At 51.9% G+C, this 24,074-nt stretch overlaps 1 protein-coding gene across 1 annotated transcript in view; it reads left to right on the top strand.

Annotated features, from left to right (window-relative positions):
- Positions 1-8,931: 8,931 nt before the first annotated feature.
- Positions 8,932-24,074, top strand: part of SLCO2B1 (solute carrier organic anion transporter family member 2B1) — a 46,823-nt gene continuing 31,680 nt past the window's right edge. Inside the window, 3 exon segments of the mRNA XM_030332790.1 lie at positions 8,932-9,262; positions 21,479-21,609; positions 22,703-22,840. Of these exon segments, the coding sequence (XP_030188650.1) occupies positions 9,247-9,262; positions 21,479-21,609; positions 22,703-22,840 (285 nt within the window). The 5' untranslated portion in view covers positions 8,932-9,246.

Below are 24,074 nucleotides of genomic sequence, written 5' to 3'. Positions count from 1 at the left end.
TCCAAAGGGCACATGTGGCCAGCAGCAGTAAAGCCGCTGATGGGACCAAAGGATGAGAAGTAGAGACTGTCCAGGGGCCCAGCGAGGAAGAGGCTGCTGGTGACGTTGGAATGAACAGGCCCAGGGGAACCGTGGGTGTGGAAGGTTGGGGACTGAGTAAGTGCAGAGAGGGATAGACAGCATTTTCAAGATGTTTGGCTGTGAAGAGAAGCATGTGGTTGGAGGGCAATGAGGGGTCATGGAGGATTTTGTTGTATTTTTTAATTGGAGATATTTGAGCAGATTTCCCAGCATTTGTTGGTGGAAATAAGCCAGTAGAGAGGGAGAGGAGGGGAAAAAATGGGACAGGGAAGGATGGTCAACAGAGAAGAGGAGCTTCAGGGTCCAAGGTCTGGACTCCTGGTGAGTCAGGTGTGGTGGCAGAGTTGGGAAGGTGGGAGGTGGTGGTTAAAAAAAGAAGGGGGTAAAAGCCAGTTTGCAGATTTAGCAGTGTCGGTAGGGGGGGGAGTCTGATTTCAGACAAGAGTGGTAGGAAAATTTTGTGAAGCTGTAGGGGCTGTGGGGAGTTTGTTCTCCACGCAATGGGAGCTGGAGCCTCTTATAGAGGTCTGTGCTCAGATCTTGGTGCCAGACTGATTGGGCTCAAGCCTGGCATTTAGCTTCTTGAGACTGAGTTTCCTCTTGTGTAAAATGGGGGTTTGCTCATTAAGTATCTCTAGAGTGCAAGCTCTGTGTTCGTGCGGTGCGGGTTGAGAAGAGGTGAATGGTGTGAGCTGTTGTCATAAGCATTTTCCACCCAAATCGCACAAGCCCTGTCCCTCTTGCCTGGACTCTCGCCTGGGGCCGTGGGAAGGCTGGTAACTCTCACAGTCCAGGCCTCTTGCTCCTTAGAAAGGGGGGAGGTCCAGATATGTCTCCAGGAGGAGCCTGTGCATCTCAGGAGCTTTTCTGAGCTCAGAAGAGAAAACAACCTGGCCCTCTGAAGTTCCCACCCAAGCAGAGGCCAGCTGCCTGTGCCACCTCACCCTGGAAAGTCCATGACATTCTGTCTCTCTGTCTCGCCCCTACCGCTCTTCCCCCTCACTGACACAACGCTCTGACAGACTCGAGAGGCTGGAAAAGGAAGGTGCCAAGGGGGAAAGGGAAGTTATAAATACATTCAGGGAGAGCCTAGGCTGCCTTTCCAGCTGTGGGCAGGAGGCCATGGAGCTCCAGGGAAGAGAGTCCAGAATCAGGGCCCACATGGGTGGGGCCTCTAGCATTCTCATCCCTGTCACCATCCTCCTGCCACCAGGAGGCAGGGTGGCACCAGCTTTGGGGGTTCAAACCCTAGCTCTTTCACTTATCACTCCACTTGGGCAAATGACTTCACGGTCTCTTTGCCTCTGTCTCCCCTGAGGGAATGGGGAGCACCAGTAAAAGCACCAGCAACAGTGGCTGCGGTGAGAGTCTAGCGAGATACTCTAAGTGAGAGTATTTTGCAAGCTGAAGGGCTGTGAGGAAGTTTTCTATTGCCATCACCACCATAGCCACAGAGAGACCACTCCCCTGGATGTCTTCTCTTCTAAGGTTTTTCACCTTGGAAGGCTGGAGGCAGAAGAACTGGCTGTGGAAACCTCCCTGAGGGTATGGCCAGACTGTTCAATGCTCACAGACCAAGGTCTGTGTAGAGAACTAGGATATGATTCTGACCTTGTCCATTTTCTTCCTGGAAGAGTCAGAAGGAACACTTGGGGCTGGGGGAGGGGGGGGCGGGGGAGGGTGGCGGTTGGCAGTGGTCCTTGAAGGGTGAGTGCTAATCCTGCAACAAAGGGAGGAAGGACATTTGTCCAGGGGGGCACTGCACATGTACAAGTACCAAGACGTAAGTGTGTCTGGTAAGCTCTGGGCAGGGGACCATTGCAGGTGGGGAGGCTGGTAAGGTAGGTTGTAGGTACGAAATGACAAACATCAATTTTAGGCTAAAAAATAAACTTTGCTCTGAGGAGCAAGGCTGGGTGCCATGAGATTGGGGTTTAGAGATGACTCTGGGAGAATGGGGGGAATGAATTAGAACAAAGAAACTGGAATCACAGAAGAGCAAAGGGACTGCAAGACTTTGGAGGAATTAGGAGTGGAGTCAGCTAAGGTGGTTGGGGAGAAGGAGACAAGAATATGAGGGCAGAGACTTGCTGTGGGGAGGGAGTCAGGGATGGGCCTGACTCCAATGAGACTGGGCGCTTAACAGGGGCCTGGCAGGGGCAACCCTCCAAGCCAATGATGAGCTCTTGCTGAGCTGGAGGTACCTGGGTGACCCCCAGAAACAGGTGGACATCAGGAGGAACAGAATCTAGGAATCTGCTGGAATTTAAGCCCTTTCTGCTGTGAAAGGGAAACCTGAGATTTGAGGAGGAAAGTGACACACCCAAACTCATTCAGATGGTCATCAGTAGAATAGGCCTGGACGCCTGTCAAAGGTGCTTAACTCAGTACTCAACTCTATTCAACCCCACGGCTTAAGGACAGGTAGACAGATGACTGAGTCCTCAAACTAGCTGTCTGACATAGTTAAGTGCCATGATTCAGGACACAAAATCTGGGGTCAGACTGTATAGGTTAAATACTGGTTCTGCCTCTTAGCAGCTGTGGGCGAGTCTCTAATGTCTCAGTGCCTCAGATTCCTCATCTGTAAAGTGGGGGTTATAATGGGCGATTGGGAACATTAGCTGAGTCAATGCATGTAAAGAACTTAGAACAGTGTTTGGCATGTAATGAATACCAGCCATATTTATTATATCAGTTGTATAGTTGGGGAAACTGAGGCTTAGAAAAATGAAGTAGCCACCCAGGGCCACATAGCTAGCTGTGGGCAGAGCTCAGGCCTACGTGGCTCCAAAGACTGGATTGGTTTGCTTATGCTGAACTTCCTTCCCTTGTGGCTATTTCTGGAAGACGGTTGATGTTTTTAACTCAAGAGACAGGAGTCCCCAGCCTAAGGACCCTTGAGGAAGAGATTCTGTGGTCCTGGGCTCTGATTCTGGGCCCTGCTCAGATTTGGTAGACAGATTCACCCTGCCCTTGCCAGAGACCCGGTCTGCTCTATTTGGGACATCTCAGGCCTGGTCTCTCCCTTCTTCCAGTAAGACTCATGTGTGTTTCACCCAGAGGACAAAAAAAGGGCAGGCCTTTAAATAAGTACAGCACCACTTTGCTAGTGAGAGTGTTCTAGGCATGAGTGCCAGAACAGTCGGAGTGAGCAAATCTAGGAAGAGTGTATGCCGAGTGGGAGAAGTAGGTGTGTTTGGGGTGGAACGTGAGAAGGAGAGAATTGAACAAAATGCAAACTGACAATGCTCCAAATAAACAGCACTGATGGAACCAGCTAGCCTGTTCCAGCTGCTCCTGAGACTTAGAACAGAGGCAAGTTGGGAGTCCTGCCCTGGCCCAGACTGGGCCCTAATGCCAGACAGAATTCTATTTGCCCCAGCAATTCTCACCGGAGCATCTGCGGAGGGCCAGCCTGGCAGAGAGATCAGCTGCCTGTGCTGCTCTGCTTCCTGTCTTTCCTATCTGCAGGCTTACAACCCCATCAGGGAGGAAGTGACTCATCTTCCTAGATGAAGCATGCGGCATGCTTCCCCGGCAGCTGGCGTACACTCTGCCCGAGTCACAGAAATGAATCCTGGGGAGTAATGGGCCCTTGGGTTTCTGTAGATAACCCATGCGGTGCTGCTGCATGTACTTTCCAGAGCAGTTGCCTCAAGAGGATAAAATAACAAGTAATGTTGACTGAGTACCTATTACCCACCTACCAGGCCCTGTGCAAAGACATCCCCTTATTAGTCCCATCCTACAGATGAGAAAACAGAGGCATAAAGTCACACAAGCATATGGAGTTTCAGTTTGGGGAGATGAAAAAGTTGTGGAGACGGGTAGTGGTGGTGGCTGCCCCAAAATGTGAACGTACTTAATGCCACTGGATTGTACACTTACAGTGGTAACAATGGTAAATCTTACGCTATGTGTATTTTACCATGATACAAAACAACTTACAAACAAGCAAAGAATTAAGTAACACAGCTACCAAGTAGAGAAGCTAGGAGTCACACCCTGAAGTCCTGCCCCAAGGCCTTGTTCTTGACCATTTGCCATTTTGTCTCATCTGCAAGTGGAGATACTGACCTGGCCGAAGACTACAGAGAGACTGGGGCACTGGCCATCAGGCTGGGAAAGATGGGTTTATCCTGAGGGCCGCTGGGGAGAGCAGGGCAGGGCAGGGTTTTAAGCAGGGAGGGATAGCATTAGATTTAAGGATTGGAAAGATCCCTCAGGCTTTTAGGAGGAGGGGCTGGAGGTGGGGAGGAAGCTGGGGCAGGGCCCAGCCAAGAGCTGTTGGTGGTCTGGACTAGGGTGGGGACAGAGGAATGGGACGAAGTGGGCCAGTTTGAAAGACTTGCGAAGCAAAATAGAAAGTTGTGGAGGGGAGGGAGAGAGGCAGGAGCAAGCTGTGACTGCTCTCACTGGGCTCCTCCTGGCCTGCCCACTTCAGCCTCCTCTGACAGCGGTCCTTCCACTCCCTTTGCCTGACTGGAGTCTCTGGGAGGAAAAGCTCAGGGCGCAGCCTCCTCTCTGGTCCCCAGGGGGCAGTGTTGCAAAGCCTTCTGAGTGTTGGCCCTTGCTTCAAACTACCTGCAGTGGGGGGCAGATGCTGGCTCCCCTCTGTCTCTCCTCCCAGCCTTGGCTGCACCCTTCCCCCACGTCCTTTTTTCCAGGAGCCAAATTATTAATAACCGTAATCCCTCATGCCCCACACTTGACACTTTACAAAAACAGTGATACATTGATAAACTCACGTGGTTCTTCCCCAAAGACAAGAGTGGGGAGTGAGACCCTTCCTTTTATCCCTCCACCACCATTTTATACTAAGGAAACTAGGGACAGGTAGGAAATGGGATCTGACCAATGGAAGTGTGTTAGTGGCAGAACCAGGGCTAGGAGCCACGGGCCAGCCAGTGCCTGGTCTAGAGCCTGTGAGAGGGCACCACCCCACAGCGCCCATAGCTGCTCACAATGGTCACCCAGCCTGCCTGCCTGCACCCCAATTTTGCTCTGCAGTTCCCTCCCACCTCAGGGGGACTTCTCGGTGATTTATTCCCATGGGGTTTGTCAGTCAGGTCAGACTGACCTGGCACGCACCTGCCATGATTTACTTCCTCCTCATCCTCTGTTTCCAGAATTACAAGAGTCATCCCATTACCATCGTCACCATATTAATAATGGCTCTCGTCTGCTCAGCTCTCAGAACTTAGCAAGTGCTAATCCATCCATTAGCTCATCTGAGCCTTATGACAGCCCTGGTCACCCAGCCAGGTCTTGGGAGAGTTTATAGTCTCCTGGGATAGGGAGGCTATGCATGTACCAAGTTGAAGAGAGGGTGAGATGGTCGGGTTTATTGCAGATTTGCCTGTAGGTTTCCTGTTATCTCAGATAAGGAAACTGAGTCTTTGAAATCTTCTTACTGGGTCAGTTTTGAACTATCTGATGGCCAAGCTCATGCTCTTTCTGGTGCTTGGGGCTGCCACTTTCAGGGAGGGATGCAGAGTTTCTAGCATAGTATTCTCTCCAGGCTGAAGGGGGAACCTGGTGGGAGGTGGATGCAATTGGACCCAGGGAAGGTTGTTGTTGGGGCAAAAAGTCTTCCCGGGGAGGAACCTCCAGGTTGGTATAAGCTGTAAAGAGCCCACAGCATGGGCTGTGCAAAGCTGGCTGTGCTGAGCCAGGGCCGGTGGGGCTGCATGGCCAGACCAAGTACCCACCTGTCTGTAGGCCTATCCTTCTCCTCAGATGATTGGGGAATTTCCTATGTTTTGATCTAAGAGCTGTGCCAACAAAGAGGGATAAGATCCTGAACTGTTGGCAGGAAGGGGTCTGTTTCTCATCCACCAGAAAGAGAAACTGAGGCCTAAGGAGAGTGAGTGACTTCCTTGTCATCTCACCAGGCCTCAGTCTCCCAGTCTGAAAAAGGAAAGGGATAGATTAAATGAGGTCCCAGTTTCTTCCCACTCTGACCTTCTAAGCACCATGCGTCCATCCTTGCTGTCCTTGGCTCTGATCCCAGCCCAGGCTGTATATTTGACTTGTAACTCTGGGCAAATCACATGGACTCTCTGAGTGTCAGGGTCTTCATGGTGAGATAAGTATGACACAGCCTTCCTTGGGCAGATTAAATGAGCCATGCATGGGAGCATGTCTGTGTAGCTTGGGTTTTGACTCCAGGCAGCGTCCAGGGGCAGGAAAGGCTGAGACTCTGACTGAGGTCCTCACTTGTCTGCCCAGCCAAGGGCTCATTTATAGACATCCGCTCCCTGGCTGCCAGGCCAGAAGGGAAGTGGGAGCAGAGGTGCTGAAATAGCAGTTTGGAGCCTTTTTCAGGAAGGAGGCACTGGCTACCCTTCCCCTTCCCACCCCTGCCCCCCATCTTCTGGACATTCTCACACTGATATTAATAACAGTCCCAAGGGGGGATGGTTGGATGTCATGATCTCCATTTAACATAGGAGAATACTGAGACCCAGAAAGGGGAAAGGACTTGCTGCAAGTCCCATAGCTAATTAGTGACAGAGCTGGGACTGGAACTGGAGTCTCCAGTCGAGGGCTCAGGACTATTCCCTTACACCCAAAGTCAGATGGTTCTATAAAATGAAGTGTGCTCTATTTTTCTGGGTTTGCAAACCTCCAACATGGGTTGGCTTAAAGAAGGGAAAGGCCTGGGTTCTGCAAACAGCCCAGGGTTTGTGAAACGGCATCAGGCTTGGCATGAGACACAGGACTGTGCACACATCATGGGGCCCCAGAAGTCTCAGAGCTCTGCAAACTGTGCTGGGTTATGCCAACAGCATGGGACTCTAAAAAAGGCAACAAGTTTTGCAAACTGTGGGAATCCACAGATGGTGTTGCCATCTACACACACCATGGGGCTCTGTAAAATGCACAGGGCTCAGCAAACCCCATGCTGGCAAGTAGTAAAGCTGGGGTGCCAACCAGGTTGGCTGAACAAGCTGGGACCACCCACAATGGGGCCTCACTGCAGGATTAGCCCAAGAGCCATCTGAAGACCTGTTAGCCTACCTCTGAGAAGCTCCTGGGTACCTGACCCTTGCTCCAATTCCAAGCTGAGTTCAGGAATATTCTTGGACCAGACTGCGTCAGCCTGTGCAGGCTGAAGTGATGAATGAAGAACACTCATGTCTGAGGTTCTTGTATGTTCCATGCCTTGTGGGGTGTTGTGTGTTGTACATTGTCTCACTCAAAGATTGATGACATGAATGTAGCCTGCCAAGCTGGTCCCAGCATATTCCCAGACCAATCCATGTACAGAAGTTTTTCAAACCTCTGAAACCAACATGGAGGCACCTGAGCTTCCAGAAAGTCTAAAGGGACCTTCTCTTTCTTAACTATGCACCTGCAGTTTGGAATCTGAAGGTGGCACCTCTGCTGGTCTCTGTGAGCACTCACAGTGCTGACTTCAGTCTGAAGGATTTAGAGAAATAGACCCAATTGGTTTTCTCAAGCAGGAGCCTCAAGCTGAACAGGGCCTGGCCTTTATATCAATCTGAGTCAACTATTGACCTTTCCCAGTATAGTGGTCATGCATTCACATTTCTGGTTTCTTAAAGACTCAGTCATGCCACAAGTACCTATTGAGTGCCACTCTGTGTCAGGATGCACATTGATTATTTCAAATACTCCCCACTTCCCACTAGCGCCTTCATATAGCCCCCGGAGCCAAGTGGGACTGATGTCTATTTCTCTATCATTGCACCCTAAAACTTGGATTCCAAACCTACGTCCCCATTTCATGCAAAGACCCTATTCCTGGAATTGGTTCAAGTTCACTTCTGTATCTTGGATTTGGGGAAACCCAGAGGTCTTCCTCAGAAAATTCTGCCTGGGTAGAGGAAAAAGCCTGTTTCAATGCATGGCCCTACCACCTACTAGCTGGGTGGTATCTGGGCAGTTGCTGAGACTCAATGCCTCATCTGTAAAATGGGAGAATAAATGCTTGGCCTATGAGGCCAATAGGAGGACCTAATGGGGTCTCATGTGTGAGAATGCTGAACTAGCTGGAAAAGGCAAACAGGTATGTTTTCTCTTGCTGTCCTGTTCTGAGCCCTGGCTTCCTTCTCTGAGCTCCAGACCTTCAGGTCTTTTTTTTTTCTCACTCACTGAACTTGCACAGCCCCTACAAGTGAGGGGCCAGCTGTCCCTTCTTTATGGATGAGGGAAATGACACTCAGAGAGGTGCAGAAACCTGCCTGAGGCCACACGGCCAGTGAATGACAGGACTGAGAAAGAGGCCCAGGTCTGTCTGGCTCCAAGGTCTCCATCTTCAGCCTTCAGTCCAGAAAACTCTGGAAATGTCATATTTACCCTTCTGCTCCCCAACCCCCTCCAAGATGCCTGTACTTTATGGAGCTGCTACCATGAGTTCCCCAAGGCGGGCTAGCCATTGTGATTCCTGGTGAATGGACTTCCTCTTGGCTCTGGATCCTCAGAGCTCAGAGAGGAGATGGGGGTTTGGTGAGAGGGGATGAGATCTTGCAGGAGACAGGGATTCCAGGAAGGGGGACAGTGGAGGGGAACAAGGGCTCTAGATGGGGCTCATGGAGGGTGACAAAATTTCTGTGAGCGGGGGACAAGAGCTTGGTCAGGGACAGACTGAGAATGGGAGTATAAGAAGAGACTGGAGAATCGGGACTGAATGATCCCAGGGCATGGGGATCATTGAAATTCCCTCTCCCTGCCATCTCTCTCCTGCTAACAGAGGAAGTGAAAATATCCAGGGGAATGCTGAGGCATGAGACTGAGGGGAGGCGACACAGCAGCCTCCTCCCATCAATAGGGCTGGATCTAAACAAACCCAGCCTCCCACAGAACTCTGGCCCTGGGCTGTCCCAGCCAGGAATCAGAGGAATTCAGAGAGACAGAGACAGAAGGAACAAGTGGCTGCATGAGGCAGGCACTTGGAGAGTGGGGTCAAGTTTTGCAGGAATTCCTAACCCATCTTGGAAGAGGTGGCTGCGGTCCAGTGTGGCCCAGGCGGCATCAGCCTGGTGCCTGGAGTCTCCACATTAGCGCCTCCCTTCTAGAAGTGGCTCGCGACTGCTGTCTCCAGGGGCCTCCCGATAAGGTCTCACTCCCTCTTTCCTGCTCAGCTCCACTCTTGAAATTGAAATACGGGCTGGAATTCACTGCACCCCAAAAATCATGGGACCCAGGATAGGTAAGTCTAGATGACGTAAGGAAGGGGCATTGGGAGGGAGTCTGGGGGCTATGTTCCCAGTGTGGAGGGTGAGAAGGTTGTAGAGCCAAAATGGGTAAACTGGGGTGAAGTCAGGTGGGGTGGGGGGCTTGGCGTTCCCCATGCAGAGCCAGACATAAGGAGATATAGTGAAGGTGTACTGAATGAATGAGTGAATAACCAAAGGGGCAGGAAGGGATACTGTTTGCTCAGCTGGAGGCAGGGAACCCAGCCTATGCTCCCTGATGACACAAGGATGTTGAAAGGGCGGTGCAAATTCAGGCCACTGAGCCCCTCACCGAGCTGAGCCCTGTTCTCCCTCTGAAGTAGGCAGAGATACAGACAAAGCAGAGAAAAACACAGATAAAAGTGTAGTCAGAGACAGAGCAAGTCCAGAGATATGCAGTCAGACAAAGGCTGGGACAGAAGGGCGACAGGACAGAGGAGAAGACAAAGACCAGCAGGTGTCTGCAGGAGCATGCAGGGAAAGGGAGGGAGGTCAGCCCCAGAGAGCTGGCTGCAGAAGAGACAGGGAGAAATGAAGAGAAGCAGAGATCATGTGGGAGAGAGAACCAGAGACAGAGACAGGAGAGAGACAGGAGACCTGCCACGAAGAATCTGAAAGATCAGCAGAGAAGAGAAACAGGTTCAGAGAGAGACCTGCAGAGCCAAGCCTGGAGTGTGACTGAAGCACCACGTGGAGACGGTGGCGGTTCTGTGAACAGAGCACCCAGTTGAGCATTTCTTGGGCAGGCAAAGGAGGAGGAGGAAACAAAGGGTTCTTCAGACGGGGTGGCCCTCCGGGCTGGCTGCCCTGTGGTGATCACTTCTGGCCTCTTTCTAGCTGTCTGTCCTCCTCCAGCTGTGTTAGCCTCACCCCCACTCAGGCAAGACTGAACTTGCTCCCTGTCTCGTGCACGCGATAGTAAGGGCTTCGTGGGCAAGCTGACGCACCTGGGGACCATGGCATGGCAGGAAGGGTGGGATGGATGCTTCCTCTAGGGACCTCACAGGAGAGATGACAGTGAGATCAGAGTTGGACGGATTGGTTTGGAGATGGGTCACTGACAAACCAAATTCCCCCTCAGCCTTGGCTCATGGCAGGATGGGAGGGTTGGTGATCTTATAGGTATGGGAAGAAACTAGAGACTTTGGCTGTACTGTGCTTGCCCCCTGCCCCACTGTTATTCTGACCCCTGCAGGGCTCAGTTCTGGAATATTCTCTAGCTGCCCCCACATCCCACACATACAGCAGGAGGCTGACCCCAGCATCTACCCACTGGGCCACCAAAAGTCTTGCTTCCTGAGCTCTAACTTAAGCTGAGAGGCTAGTCTTCCTCCATGCTCTCTTTCTGGTCTGAGGGCACTCTGAGGGATGTGGGAATTCAGGTGGGGCTGGGTACAAAGCCTGGATCCTGGGAAAAGAGCGGGGACCAGCTTTCCTGAGGGAGGGAGGCAGCTCTACCAGCCAGGGGCTGACACACAAAGAGCAGTCAGGGTCAGATCTGGCTCTTGGCCTAGCCCCACCACCAACTCACCACATGTCCTTAGGCAACACGCAGAGCTTCCCCATCTGTGGGGGAGGAGTTGGAGAAAATGATCTTCCAAGGCCATTCCCATTTTGTGGTTTCAGAGAAGCCACTTTCCTACTTCTGCCCCTTTGCTCAGCTTTTACCTCCACCAGGAAGGTATTTGTCCATTTTTCTTCACCCATTCTGGTGAAATTTGCTATTTTCCTCCTTCAAATTTGCCAACTCTCCAAATGCCAACTCCTCCAGGAAGCCTTCCAGACCAATTCTCCCAGCTGGAAGTAACCTTTCTCATCTATGCTGTTTCACTTTTCTTTTTTGAGGTTCATCTTTTCTTGTTCCTAATATTGTTTCTGTTGCTTTTGAACCCCCCTGGGTTCAGAGTGAGCCAATCTAGGGCAGACAGGTAGGGCAAGGGAAAGAACCAGCAGTCCTGGGTTAAAATTTGAACTCTGTATCACTGGCTTTATGAGAATGAAGTGACAATCTCTCAACCTTTCTGATAGTTGAGGAAACAGATGCTCAGAGAGGGCAAGTGACTCACCCAAGGTCACCCACCAAAGGAGCAGCAGAGTGGGGGCCAGAACCCAGGTTGTCTTGATGCCAAAGCTCTTTCCTTTCTCTGCCATTACCCTCAGGGCTCCCACCTCCCTTCCACAGACCCCACACTAGTGAGACTCCACCCATTTGGGCATTTCTCCACTGGTTCCAGACAAAGCAAACTATTCTCTGTGCTAGTGACTGGGGAGTAGGCAGGTTTGGGGATGATTATTTCATCCCAGGCTAGGCCTTGCCTACTGGGCCAGATCTCAGGCAGCTGTGAACCAGATGTCAAGCTAGCCTAGAGCCTACAATTGGGTGCCAAGCATTCAATGCCCAGTCTGCTTTCTGAGACCCACTGTCTCTGTGCAGTAGATGGAGGGGGTTGGCCAAGGTGGTCGTTTGGTCTCTTCCTGTACTGAGAAGCTCAATCTTCTGTGTCTGCAAGGAGCAGTGCAGCAAGGGCCTCTCTGTAGGGGAAGAGATCTCCCCATCAGTGTTAAGGGAGCCTGGCTATTTCCAGGGTGCCAACTTGAACTTCAGCTGTACCCTGGGGGTCAAGAAGAAGTAAAGACATAAACTTGGTTCCAGCCACCCCTCATTTGCTACAGCCCAGAGCCCTAAGCACTAATGCTTGAAACAATGGAGAACAATGTCAGTCTCACCAGACTGGGGGCTCCCTGGAGGTGGGGCCACATTTGATTCCCTTCTTGAGGGCCCAGATCTGAGCACAGGCTGGGCAGAGGCGGGGCATTGGGAAAGTCACGGTACATAGACTGTCCTCCTTCACTCCATGCCTCCCCCCATGACATTCCTTCCTTCCCTCCAACCTGTTGTGAAAGCCTACTCTCCTTGAGGACAGGAGACTCATGATATGGAGTGAGGTTGGGTATGATAGGGCTCCAAGGAGTAAATGTAAGCATGGAGAAATGAGCTGGGACTCATGGTTGGGGGACCGAGCATGGCCAAAGTCAGTGGCTACCTGTCTCTGAGCCTCATGCTCAGTGTTTTAAGCTGAAGGAGACTGACCTGAATTCCCTGTGGGCTCAAGGCTCGCCCTCCCCCCAGGCCCTCCTCATTATTTTTAAGGTCATCTTGGGTTCAGATAGGATAGCCAGGGCCAGAACTGGAAACAGAAAGTCCCAGCACAGAGTGCCTGACCCAGCTTGGAAACCACCAGAAAGTGCTTGGCCTCCTCCCCCACCCTGCACGGATCTCCTTCAAGAAGCAACAGCTGGAAGGCTTGCAGTAGCTGGACCTCAAGCATGCTATTGTCCTCCCAACAGACCACCCAAAGTCCTGCTAGCAGGAATTTTCCAAAGATGGCAGCCAAGCCCTTCGTGGCTTTGACTCTTCCTCCTCCAGGAGCCCACCAGGCCATGCTGGGAACTGGAGCACTAAGGGGGCCCACTCCACCCCCACCCTAACCTGGGCCCCTCCTCTCCAGGCCCTGGCCTTCCCTTCGCCCTCACCCAGCTTAGCTGAATTCAACAACCATGTTTTTAAGCTGAGCCAGGTCTTGAAAGATAAGAAGTGGTTTGCTGGGGAGGAAGGACACTCCAGGCTGAGGGTACAGTACCTGCAAAGGCTGAGGGGTGAAAAGAACAGGATGAATTTGGGGAAGGGCAAGCATCTACGGGGCCAGAGAATAATGTTCGCTAGGGGTGGGTAGATGAAGCGGGAACAGTTCCTGGGGGCCTTAGCCTCTTGAGGCTGAGGTGTCCGTACTCACATGTTGCGGATGGGGTGGGAAAGGAGGAGGGGGCTAACTGTTGTTGAGGACTGCAGTGTACCCGGCACAGCATCTTCCTTCAATCCTACAAATACGCCACGAGACGGGCACTCTTCTCTCGCTTCCAGAGAAGGAAAATGAAGCTTACAGGGGTTACATAAACTGCCCTAGGTCACATAGCTACAATGTAGCAAAGCAAATATTTGAATCCAAAGTCTTCTGACCCAGAGGGTTTCAGCAGGCACTTGACATGATCCCTCGGGACACAGGATGGGACAGGCTCTGCCCTAGGGAGTTCACTGCTTAATCAGGGGGACATAAGTAGTGCAGGAGACTGACCAGCCCTGTGGCCCAGAGCAAGGGCTTAGGGAACTGGCCCAGGAAGGGGTTTTATGGAAGGAAAGACAGCTGGTATGGGCTGCAGGAGCTAGACAAGAAGGACCAGCAAGCCGAGGGAATACAAAGCAAGGAGGTAAGAAGGGCTCGATGCAGGGGTTGGCCACACTGGCCTCCTTCTACCCCAGCACTTCCAGAGAGAGCTGTCTCCCATTGTTATGAGGGACAGATTGCCCAATACTTGCTGCAGGGGATATTTCCCTTCCCAGGCTTGGGCTGTGGGGGCTGTGTGTGCATTAGTGCTGGAGGCTGGTGGATTTTCCAAAAACATCTTGGCGCCTTTGGAACACTGTCCCCTCCCCTGACCTTGGCATCTGACCACAGTTCCAGGGCGGGTTTCTCTTTCGCTCTGTTCTCTTCAGATGGGGCACATGGCAGAGGCGTCTCACTCTTACTGGGCAAGTTGCCCACTTGTGGTTTCTGTTACCTTCTCTCCACTCATGTCTCCAGACAGCCAGAGATCTGGCTCCAGCCCATATCCCTTCATGGGCTCTCCTGGAGCCCGTGGCCTCCTAGGCATTTCTCCCTTGGTGCCCCGTGGCCACCCCAAGCTCACCATGGCCAAGGCTGAGCTCACCACTCAGTACCACCCTATAATCCTGGCCTTCAATGTTGGCATGTCCAGATGCAGAGCTGCACCTCTCCCCACTCCACCCCTGTCCCCAGGATTCCTCAGCCTCCTGCAACCCCCATAGCTGATTTTCCATGAAGTCCTGCCCATCCTACTTCCCACTGTGGTACCTTGGCTTGTTACTCTCCATTCCCACTGCCACTACCTGACCCAGGCCCCAGAGTCCCTTGCTGCTCTGGACCCCACCCCTGCCTTTGCCCTAATCCCTGCCCACCGCCTGACTTCTCCACTTTCCCCGAAGAGACATGGAGGTCTTCCCAGGAGGCCAAATCAGACCTCATCCTTGGGCTCAGAACAAAGCCTAGCCCTACAGTCTGGCATTCAAGGCTTGTCAAGTCTGGCTCCTCAAAGTGCTCTAGTCTCACCCCCTCAACCTTGGCCCCGGGGCTCCAGCTTTGTCAGACTGTTTGTTCCCTGAGCATTCTTTGTGCTTTGATACTTCTGCCCTTTTCTCTGATGTTTCTTCCTTTAGGAAGCTTTCCAGAAACTTGCAGTCTAGGCTGGGGCCTCTGCTCTGTTTCTGTAGGCTTGAAACTCCTTGTATCACATCAGCGAGCACATTTTACTGTGATTCTGTGTTAGATGTCTGCCTCCCCCCAGCCCCCCCTTACATACACTGGGAGCTCCCTGAGGACAGGGACTGGGGCTGCTGGCCTCTGGGTCCCCAGAGGCCTGCCTCAGGTTGCTGTCAGGATGCGTGGAATAAATCTTCACTGTGACTTCTAGAACCAGCAGAGACCAGTTCTTCCCATATGGTGACCCTGGGCAAATCATAGCGCTCTCTGGTCCTGTTTCCTCATTCCTCAAAGCGTTAACCTAGCCCTGGCTTCCTGTCCAGTGGACTCCCCAGGCCCAGTGTTGCTGTGAAGTCACAAGCAGGTGAAGAGGGTCCATCAAACAGACCAGACAGGCACCCCCCCCCCCCCAAAGAGACTCCAACGGGGCAAATTGCCACATGCAGGCCCAGAAGCTTGGACCAGCTGAGTGTTGGCATATGAGAATGTGGGCCCAGTATTGCCAGATCTGCTAATCTTTCAAAAAGAAGCAAAAATATCTGGAGTTTATGTCAAGTTTCCTGTTTTTAAATGTTGGCAACCAGCTGAAAAACACTGAGAAAGCAAGCATTGTGCAAGCCCCCCAAAATGTCTAGAAGTCAGATGTACCCCCCCAGGCAGGACTGCCATGTGCCACACCACTCCAGAGGGCACCATTCACTTTGTGGTGCACAGCCCACACAACTGTACACGGGCCTTTGGCCAGGGCCTCCCCATTGTAACCTCTGCCCTATACTCTATCTCTGCTAGTTCCTTTGGTGGCTTTGGCAAAGAATGTGGAGGAGAGAACTTTCGTTCTCTTGCACAGGGAAGTTATTAGGAAAAAAAAAAAGACGTTTGAATGCAGCTGGTGAGATGGGTTGGGGAGAGGACAAGAAATGGCAGAGGGAGGCATCCAGAGGGGTCTGTATTGCTTCAGGGATCAGAAGGAGGTGAGAGAGTGACACCAGGGCTGAGTCTCCCACAGGAAGGAGTATGAGTTATTCTGGGGCCTGGTGACCACACCTGGAAATAGATTCCCTAGTGAGTTTGGGGCAGAGGCTGACGAAATTGCTACTTGTGGGACATCCTGATATTGACAAAGGGTGTTATCCTGTGTGACCCTCACACAGGCTTCAGAGACAAGGTTTAGTATTCCTATCTTGCAGAGGCTCAGTGAAGTCTACTTGCTGGCCCAAGGCCATACTGGGTCTAAGTGATCTTTGATCTTGCTCTCTCTGCTGGAGACAGGCTCTTTCTTGAGAGAAAGAGTCATTGCCCTGACCCCCCCCCCCCCACCACTTAGTTCTCAGGATGTGGAAACTGTCACATTTCTCAGCAGATCCCTCCTGAAAGTTCAATTCTGGGCCTTGGTGATGAGTCCTGAACTCCCACCATACTTAGGTCACCCAGAGTATAGGACTTAGATCCCCACATGTCCCCCTTCCCTCATTATGGTTGCTGTTGGGGGCCCAGGAGTCAGATAGATCCAGGTTCTGGTCCAGGCTTTCCCATTTACCAGCCCCAGGACTCTGGGTAAGTTGCTTTCCCTCTGTGCCTCAGTTTCCTCCTCTATATCATGGGGTTACAACAGCTGTCTCAAAGGGTTGTCTGGAGGATTGGTGAGGGAGCCCAGCCTAGCCAAGCACAGCACATAGTATTGCTTGGTCTGTGATAGCCCCTCAGACAAGCTCCTCTAAGTCCCTTCTTATAGAGGATTAGGGTGAGCCAGAGAGCTGAGTCTCCCAGCCTCCCAACTTTCCAGCCTTCCTGGGTTGAACTTTTTCTGAATTCTCAAGTTCCAGATGTGGTAATGTTCCTTGCAGTCACAAAGCAAGTATGGAGGCCTGTCGGGAGTTTGTGTCAGGATAGACAGCTAACGGAAAGACTGGCTGCCTGATGGGGAATAAAACAACATTTACTGAACATCTGCTATGTATTGTATCCATGCTGGCTCCCCACATATTACTGACATAACCTGTTGGTAAGACCAAGTTTACCATGATAAGGGATAATACCACTTCTCAAAGCTTTGGCATGATTCAGAGTGGGGAGGCAAGGTCAATATTTGTTGAGAATTGAAAGTTTGTTTTAAGGCAGGTCCTTTAGTATGGGGAGGGAGGTGGAAGAGGGAGACTTGACTGGGATTGGGTAAGAATCACGATACAACAGTTTGTTGGTGGAAACAGAAGATAAGGATTTTGTGCATAGAGATTCAAAGAATCAGAGGCACACACTCTGTTGATGGTTTCCCTTGAAGAGTCGAGCAGTCTTTCAGGAAGTTCCTGTAATGAACAATCAAGCCATTTGCTTGAGCTGGTCAGTCTGGGAAGAGTAAGAAGAAAAAATGCTAATGAAGACAGTGGAATTGCAAGGTCAAGTTAGTGCTGACCATAAGATGTGGTTCCAGGCTTTCAGTGTCCAGGCTAAACATGGGGTGGAAGGATCTGATTGTCGGTGGGTGCTTTGTGTACTGGGATGTAGGGATTACAGGCCCTGTCACAGATGAGAAAGCAAAGGGGCCACTGGTCCAAAACCACACAGCAGGATTGCAGCCAGTGGGGATTGAAACCTGGGCAATTGCTTCTAAAGCCAGTGAGTGTGCATGGAGGGAAGGGGTTCAGGTCCTCAGGTCTTGTGGTAAATTGGGGCCTGGATGAAAGGGAGAGACAATCTAGGGATGGAAGAAGGAGGTGTTAACTTGGAGGGGTCAGGTGCACATGGAAGGGAATGGGTTCAGTTTGACCTTGTGGCCTCGGAAGCACTTGAAGGTTATAAGGAGAGGGGAGGGCAATCGTCCTCAGTGGGGCCTACTGTATCCCAGGCCTGAGCCAGCCCCCCTAGATGCCTCACTTAGATGAGGAAACTGCTCAGATGTTTCCTCTGAGATGAAAGGGCATGTCCAGGCTCACACAGCTGCCGGTGGCAGAGCTGGGGTTCGAGCCTAGGTCTGAGGACTTTGAAACCTACACTCAGCCCCACACCTGCCTGGAAGTTTCTTTTTTGCAGCTGGGAGGTGGCTGGAGGAGGCCAGACTTTGAGCCTTTCCAGCAAAGAACAGGCAGACAAAAGTAGTCCTCTCTGTCAGGCTACTCTCTGAAACCTTCGTCCCCATCACCATGGATCCAGCTGGTGTGAAGAATACTGACTCTTGTCATGGAGGGGGCAGAGAGACCCCAGGCCAGAGCCCAGAGGCTCTGCCTCTGCCTTGCAGACATTCAGAGTTTATCCTTCAGTGAACTGAAGGTCTCTGACAGACATTCAAGGTGACTGTCTGACTGGCTAGCTAGCTAGTTTAGCTTGTCTGAACAGACAAGTCTTCTGAGAGACAGCCAGACCAATGACTTACCAGCTGATGGACATGAGTTGGCCTGTGCGTGGCCAGCCATGTAACCAACTGACAGACACACAGACCCCTTGCCTGCCACTCTAGGGGCGTGGGCTCCAGCCCTGGGAACCACCTGGCCTACCTAAAGCCCCCAAACCTGGTTGCTCACCTGGGAGAGAAACAGACTCCGATTTTTTCCTGGAGCCTGACTTCCTGCCTCTCCCCTCATTCCCACAGGATACCCAGTCCCAGCCCAGGTTCAACTCCACAGCTGCCCGCTTTTCTGTCAGGGATGACCCCTGACAAAGTTTTCACCGGATGGGAAGGTCCTCAGAGATGTCACATGAGGAGGACCTACTTTCCTGGTCTCAGGATCCTCCTGTCGAGCGGAGCTTTGTCCTTATTCACAGAGTTGGACTGTTTCCTGCCAGCTCACTCAGAGGCCTCAGCCCACAGGAAGAGCTTGGAGAGGTCTGGCTACCTGCCTGACCAGCCCCGTTCAGTGTTCAGTGATCAACTGACCACCCTGCGCACTAACTGGTGGCTGCTTTCAGATTCCAGGGGCCACAGCTTCCCTCTACTAGACCTACTTCCACAGGAAGGTGGAACATTCTAAGCTGGTCCACTGATCTTCTGTCCCCCTCCCTCATCCATATCCTGGACTTCTTTCAGAGCTGGGGCTCCTGGTCAGCGACTTCTGCCCGCCCCCCAACTCAGCTCCAGCCTCATCATCTGGTTGGCCTGACCCTTTGATGTTATTGGGTGGGCACTGGCCCCTTTCAGGTGGCCTGGTTAGGCTTGGTTGGGCTCAGACAGAGAAGAGCATCTCCCCCTCATCCATACTGTGCAAGGAACATGGAGTGATGTTGAGGTTAACACCTGGGCTTGAGTCCCTGCACCAACATTAATCAGCAGAGCTAGCTACTTCTGAGCCTCTGTCCTCGTCAGATACAGAGATAACGAGAGCACCAAAGGCACAGAGCTATGGAGAGGTTTGCATGCATGTGAAGGCTGAGTTGCATGTAAAGTGTGTAGCCCAGAATCTCTGCTATAGTAGGTGACCATCTATGCTGGTGAGTGGAACCAGGGCTTGCAAACGTCCTATCAGCCTCCTCTGGGCAAGTTCACCTGGAGCCCCCTCACCTCCTTTTCTCCTCAGTGACCTCCGCAGAGCCCATCCCACCCCCACTTCACTGGGCCAGCCCCTTATCTCCTCCCAGTCAGGTGTCACTTTTGTTTCAATATCTCCTTGTTTCCTCTGAATACTTACATCCCCCATCGGGACTCCTCCCCAGCCACACACACTTTCATTTCCTCAAATTCCTCAAGCTATCTGAATAGACATTTCTCCAAAGAAGATAAACAAATGGCCAAGAAGTAAGTGAAAAGACTCAACATCATTAGTCATTAGGGAAATGTTAATCAAAACCATACAAGATATCACTTCATGCCCACTACGATGGCTATCCTCAAAGAGACATGATAATAAGTCTTAACAAGGATGTGGAGAAATTAGAACCATCCTATGCTGAGGGTGGGAGTATAAAACAGCGCAGTCACTTCGGAAAACAGTTTGGTAGTTTCTTAAAAAGTTGAACAGAGTTGTCACATGACCCAGGAATTCCGCTCCTGGCTACATACCCAAGGGAACTTGAGAACACATGTTGACACAAAAATGTGTACGATATACGAATGTTCACAACACCTGATACAATCCAGATGTCCTTCAACAGATGAATGGATAAACAAAATGCGATTCACATCCACAAAATACAATGTTGTCCAGCCATAAAAAGAAAGGAGGTACTCGTATGTGCAACAACATGGAGGCACCTTACACATTACGCTACGTGAAAGCAGCGAGGCGCAAAATAATTACATATTGTACTATTTTGTGTATATGAATTTATATGAAATATCCAGAATAGGCAAACCCAGAGAGCCAGAAAATAGATTAGTGGTTGCCAGGAGCTGGAGGGGAGGCAGGACTCTAACAGGCATGTGGTTCTTTATTGGGATGATGAAAACGTTCTGGAATTAGTGGTGATGATGTATAGCTTTTTGAATATACCAAAAAGCACTGAATTGTGTACTTTAAAAGGGTGAGTTTTATGGTATATGAGTTATATCCCAATTAAAAAGAAATTCCTCAGGCTCTCAGGTACCTCGTGTGAGGAGCACAAACCCTTGGCTGTGGTGGTTCCAGGCCTCTGTAGCCCCTCCCTGATTCTGCCTTCTGGGTCTAGAGATGGAGAGTCCTTACCCCCCTACCTGGGTCAGAGGTGTCCTGAGTCCATTTCCAGACTCTAGAAGGAGCTTGTTGAATGAGGGGAAACTCCTGCCAGGTTGAGAAACATAAGAAACAATGGAGGAGGCTTCCGCAGGAAGTGGGGCCCCAGGAAAGGAGGAAGGCCAAGGTGGTGGGGGTTTCCATCTAGGTGGAGGCATGGAGTTTCCCAAGGCTGGACTTCAAGCTCCTCACCGAGATTAAACATCAGGAGGGGCGCCTGGGCTCAGGTCATGATCTCATGGTTTGTGGGTCAGAGCCCTGCGTTGGGCTCTGTGCTGACAGCTCAGAGCCTGGAGCCTGCTTCAGATTCTGTGTCTCCCTCTCTCTGCCCCTCCCCTGCTTGCACTCTCTCTCTCTCAAAAATAAATAAACATTAAAAAATTAAAAAACAAAACAAAAGAACGTCAGGAGGCCCCAGGAGATGCCCTTGTGGGGGTTCAGCTTTCCTCTCACTGCAGTGAGTAAAATGCTGACATGTTACCGGTTTCCGTGGAAAAACCCAGACATGCCTGATGGGGCCAAGGGTCCAGGTTCTAACCATAGCTCTGCTTCCTGAGTCATCACAACACTTGGGGAATTCAGTTTGTCCAGGGTGAGGGAGGTAGTTAAATGGGATGACCTCTGAGGGCCATTTCTGCACCAACTAGCAATATGGTTTGATTCATGAGTTAGAGATTGGGCTAGTTAGCTCTATGATTACATGCAGGGTGGTGCCCTGTGGGGGTGTTGGTAACTGTTTTGAACTACTCCCAGGAAAAGCCTTTACCTGACTGTGGACCAAGCCTTGACCCTGCACCTGACCCTGAACCTGTGATCCCACACCGAGCCAGACAGACCCACAGCCACTCAGCCTCTATGAGCACCAATGTCTCACAGCTGCAGGCCCAAGGGGGTCTAAGTCTGCACATTCTTACTCCTGGAGACCTTGCTTGAAACTTATGTAGTGTGGCCAGCAATGCCTCCCTAGAAGGAAGGTTTATGCTGGGAAAGGAATGAAGTCACTGTGAGATAGGTGGTTCCCGTTAGGATCTGACCAGCATGGGCACGTGGGGCACATACCCTCTTAGGAAGGGCCCTCCCATCACTGGGACTCAGGGAGGCTGAAGGTGCTCAGACTCTCAGATTCTCACCAACGCCTGGAATACCTTGGGCGACCTGAGTCAGGGACATCCTCTGGGATTCCATCTCTACCCTCACCTCCTGGATGTCTGTCCCACAGGTCCAGTGGGTGAGGAGCCCCGGATGTCAGACAAGGACACCAAGGCCATGATGAGCACAGAAGACATACCTCAAGGCAAGGCCAGCCCAAACTCTCAGGACTTGCAACGAAGTGTGTTCTATAGCATCAAGGTATCTCTCAGGGCCTGCCGGGAGCAGGGGTGTCCGGACCTGCCAGAGAAGGCTGTGTAACTCCAAGCAAGCTACTGCTTTTCTCTGAGTCTCAGTTTCCTCGTCTGTAGAATGGGTGGCTGTGAGAACCAAAGGGACAATCTACCAAAGCATTTAGCTTAGTTTTGGGCACGTGTTCCCTCCTTCCTGAGAAGGAACAAGGGCTGCCCCGGAGGCAGTGGGGCACCAGTCTCCTTGCCTCCCCATGTCCCTGCAAGGAAAGAGAAGGACCCCAGAGATTCTATCTGTATGAATATCGGGGAGCTCTGGCTCCACCAAGGGCATCCCTAAAAATGCAAGTGACCCCTGGGTGCCGGGGCCTGTGCCGAGTGACGTCTTGTTTAGTCCTCACAGTCACCCTGAGTGGCAAGGATGTTGTCCTTGCTGTGTGCAAGAGGAAACGAAGACTCAGGAACAGAGAGACTGTTTTTAAGCTCTGGAATAAACACCCTTCTTTGAAGCAAGTTTTCCTTCTCCTGGGAATACTGCCAGTTCACCAGGAGGGAGGCCAGACGTTTAGGGTGGAGTTGGGTGGGGTGGGCAGTTTGGGGATTCGGTGTGTGCACATGGTCTCCCAGAGGAGCTCTAAGGGGAGAACCGGGTGGAGTGAGCAGGGAAGGATCCGGGAGAACTTCCCGGAGAAAGGCGACAGGGTGGTGGAATAGGGAGGACGGTCCAGTCTAGCCCAGGTGGGCTCTGAGGGTCAGAGTGACTCCCATCATTCTTGGCCCCACAAAGACCCTACTCTCAGTCATGTGGGTCTGAGGTGCACCCAGGACAGCTTGTGTAGTTTTTAGGCCTGTGTGAGAAGCCATGGGCTACTCCAATAACTCTCTCTCTCTTTCTCTCGCCCCTCTTGTTTTTGGACCTCCCGCCCTTACTCTCTCTCTCTCCTGTGTGTCTATCTCCTCTGACTCTATTTCCCCATCTTTATTCCTTGCTCCTCCCTTCCCCCAACTCCGTCTCTGTCTCCCAACCACCACCCTCTCTAACTGCATCCCCACCTGTCTCCCTGCTGCCCCGCCGGCTGCCACCGCCTTGGCCCCTCCGGCAGTTCTTCGTCCTGTGCCACAGCCTGCTGCAGCTGGCACAGCTCATGATCTCCGGCTACCTCAAGAGCTCCATCTCCACAGTGGAGAAGCGCTTCGGCCTCTCCAGTCAGACCTCAGGGCTGCTGGCTGCCTTCAATGAGGTACTGGCCCTGGAGCAGTCACAGGGGTGGGCGTTGAGGGCGACTCTCACCTGGCCTCCTCATCCTCCTCTCTCACCACTCTGACATAGGCCCTTCCCCTCCTGGTGCCCACAGACGACCCCATTACAGCTTCCTCCCCTAAGATTTTCTCCTCAGCCAGCTCCATCCTCATGTTCCGGTAGAGAAACTGACCTCTGCCTCCCTGTAACGTCAGAGCACTGGCAGTCCTGCCCTCGGGGGCACTCTAACGGGGGGTATGGGGTATTTTAGAGCTAGTCAGAATTCCCGTGTCCACCCACTCTCCCTTTGGTTCCTTTACCGTTCCAGGCACCTGGCTGTTGCCTGTCCCAGGAAGGACTCAGAGGAAGTCACTTCAATAGTAGAGGGAGAGATTTAAATTAGATCAAAGGCAGAACTGTGGACCAGTGGGTGGTGGGGGAAGGGAGCCATACCATGGGATGAGTGTCTCCTCAGAGTTGCCCAGAGATCCACAAGTCTGGGGCCGACAGCCAAGCGATGAGGAGGGGACAAGCTACTTTGGGGGATTTAGAGATCAGGGTCCAGCTGTGCCCCAGCCCCCCCCTTCCACCAGATGTTTTCCATCTCAGAGAAGGGCCACTGTCCACAGTACCCTTTCTCCCCTCCCCACAGCAGATTTCTGTGCAGTTGTCTCCCCCTGGGGTGATGTGTCACATTCAGCCCAAGGCCTGCCGACTACACAGCACCCTCAGATATCTCTCAGACCCCACCTCCAGATGTCAGAGGTGGGAAGGAAAGGTCACTACCTAGCTCTGGGACCTTAGGGAAGCCACTCCACCACTCACCCCACCCCCCCCAACCCCCCAGAGCCTCAGTGTCCTGTCTATAAAATGGAGAGTGGCTACCTTCTCAGACTTGGTCCACCTACCAACTCTCTTGCAGATACTGCCTCACCGCCCCCCCCCCCCCCAGCAGCGAGGAGCCTGGGGCTCAGGGCGAGTGTCATAGCCAAAAAGCAATGGGCAGCACATTTCAGCTTCTGGTCGTAGAGCCTGCCCCATCGCTGCAAGCTCTCAAGTCCCCTCCAGTGCCCACATCCTAAGTTTTTTATTCTAAGGCTTGAAATTCCAAGAAATTCTTAGTCCTCTGGCTTTAGATTTTATTTGTTTGCCTCAATTGTGATATCCCAGAAACTTAACAACCCTTTCCTTAACTGTCCCCCCTCTTCCGTGTTCTAACATGGGGTCCAACCCAT

This window comes from Lynx canadensis, chromosome D1 (assembly GCF_007474595.2).
Source record: "Lynx canadensis isolate LIC74 chromosome D1, mLynCan4.pri.v2, whole genome shotgun sequence".
NCBI classification, from domain to species: domain Eukaryota; kingdom Metazoa; phylum Chordata; class Mammalia; order Carnivora; family Felidae; genus Lynx; species Lynx canadensis.
Note: the sequence above shows the minus strand (reverse complement) of the source record. Positions and strands in the feature narration are given on the sequence as shown.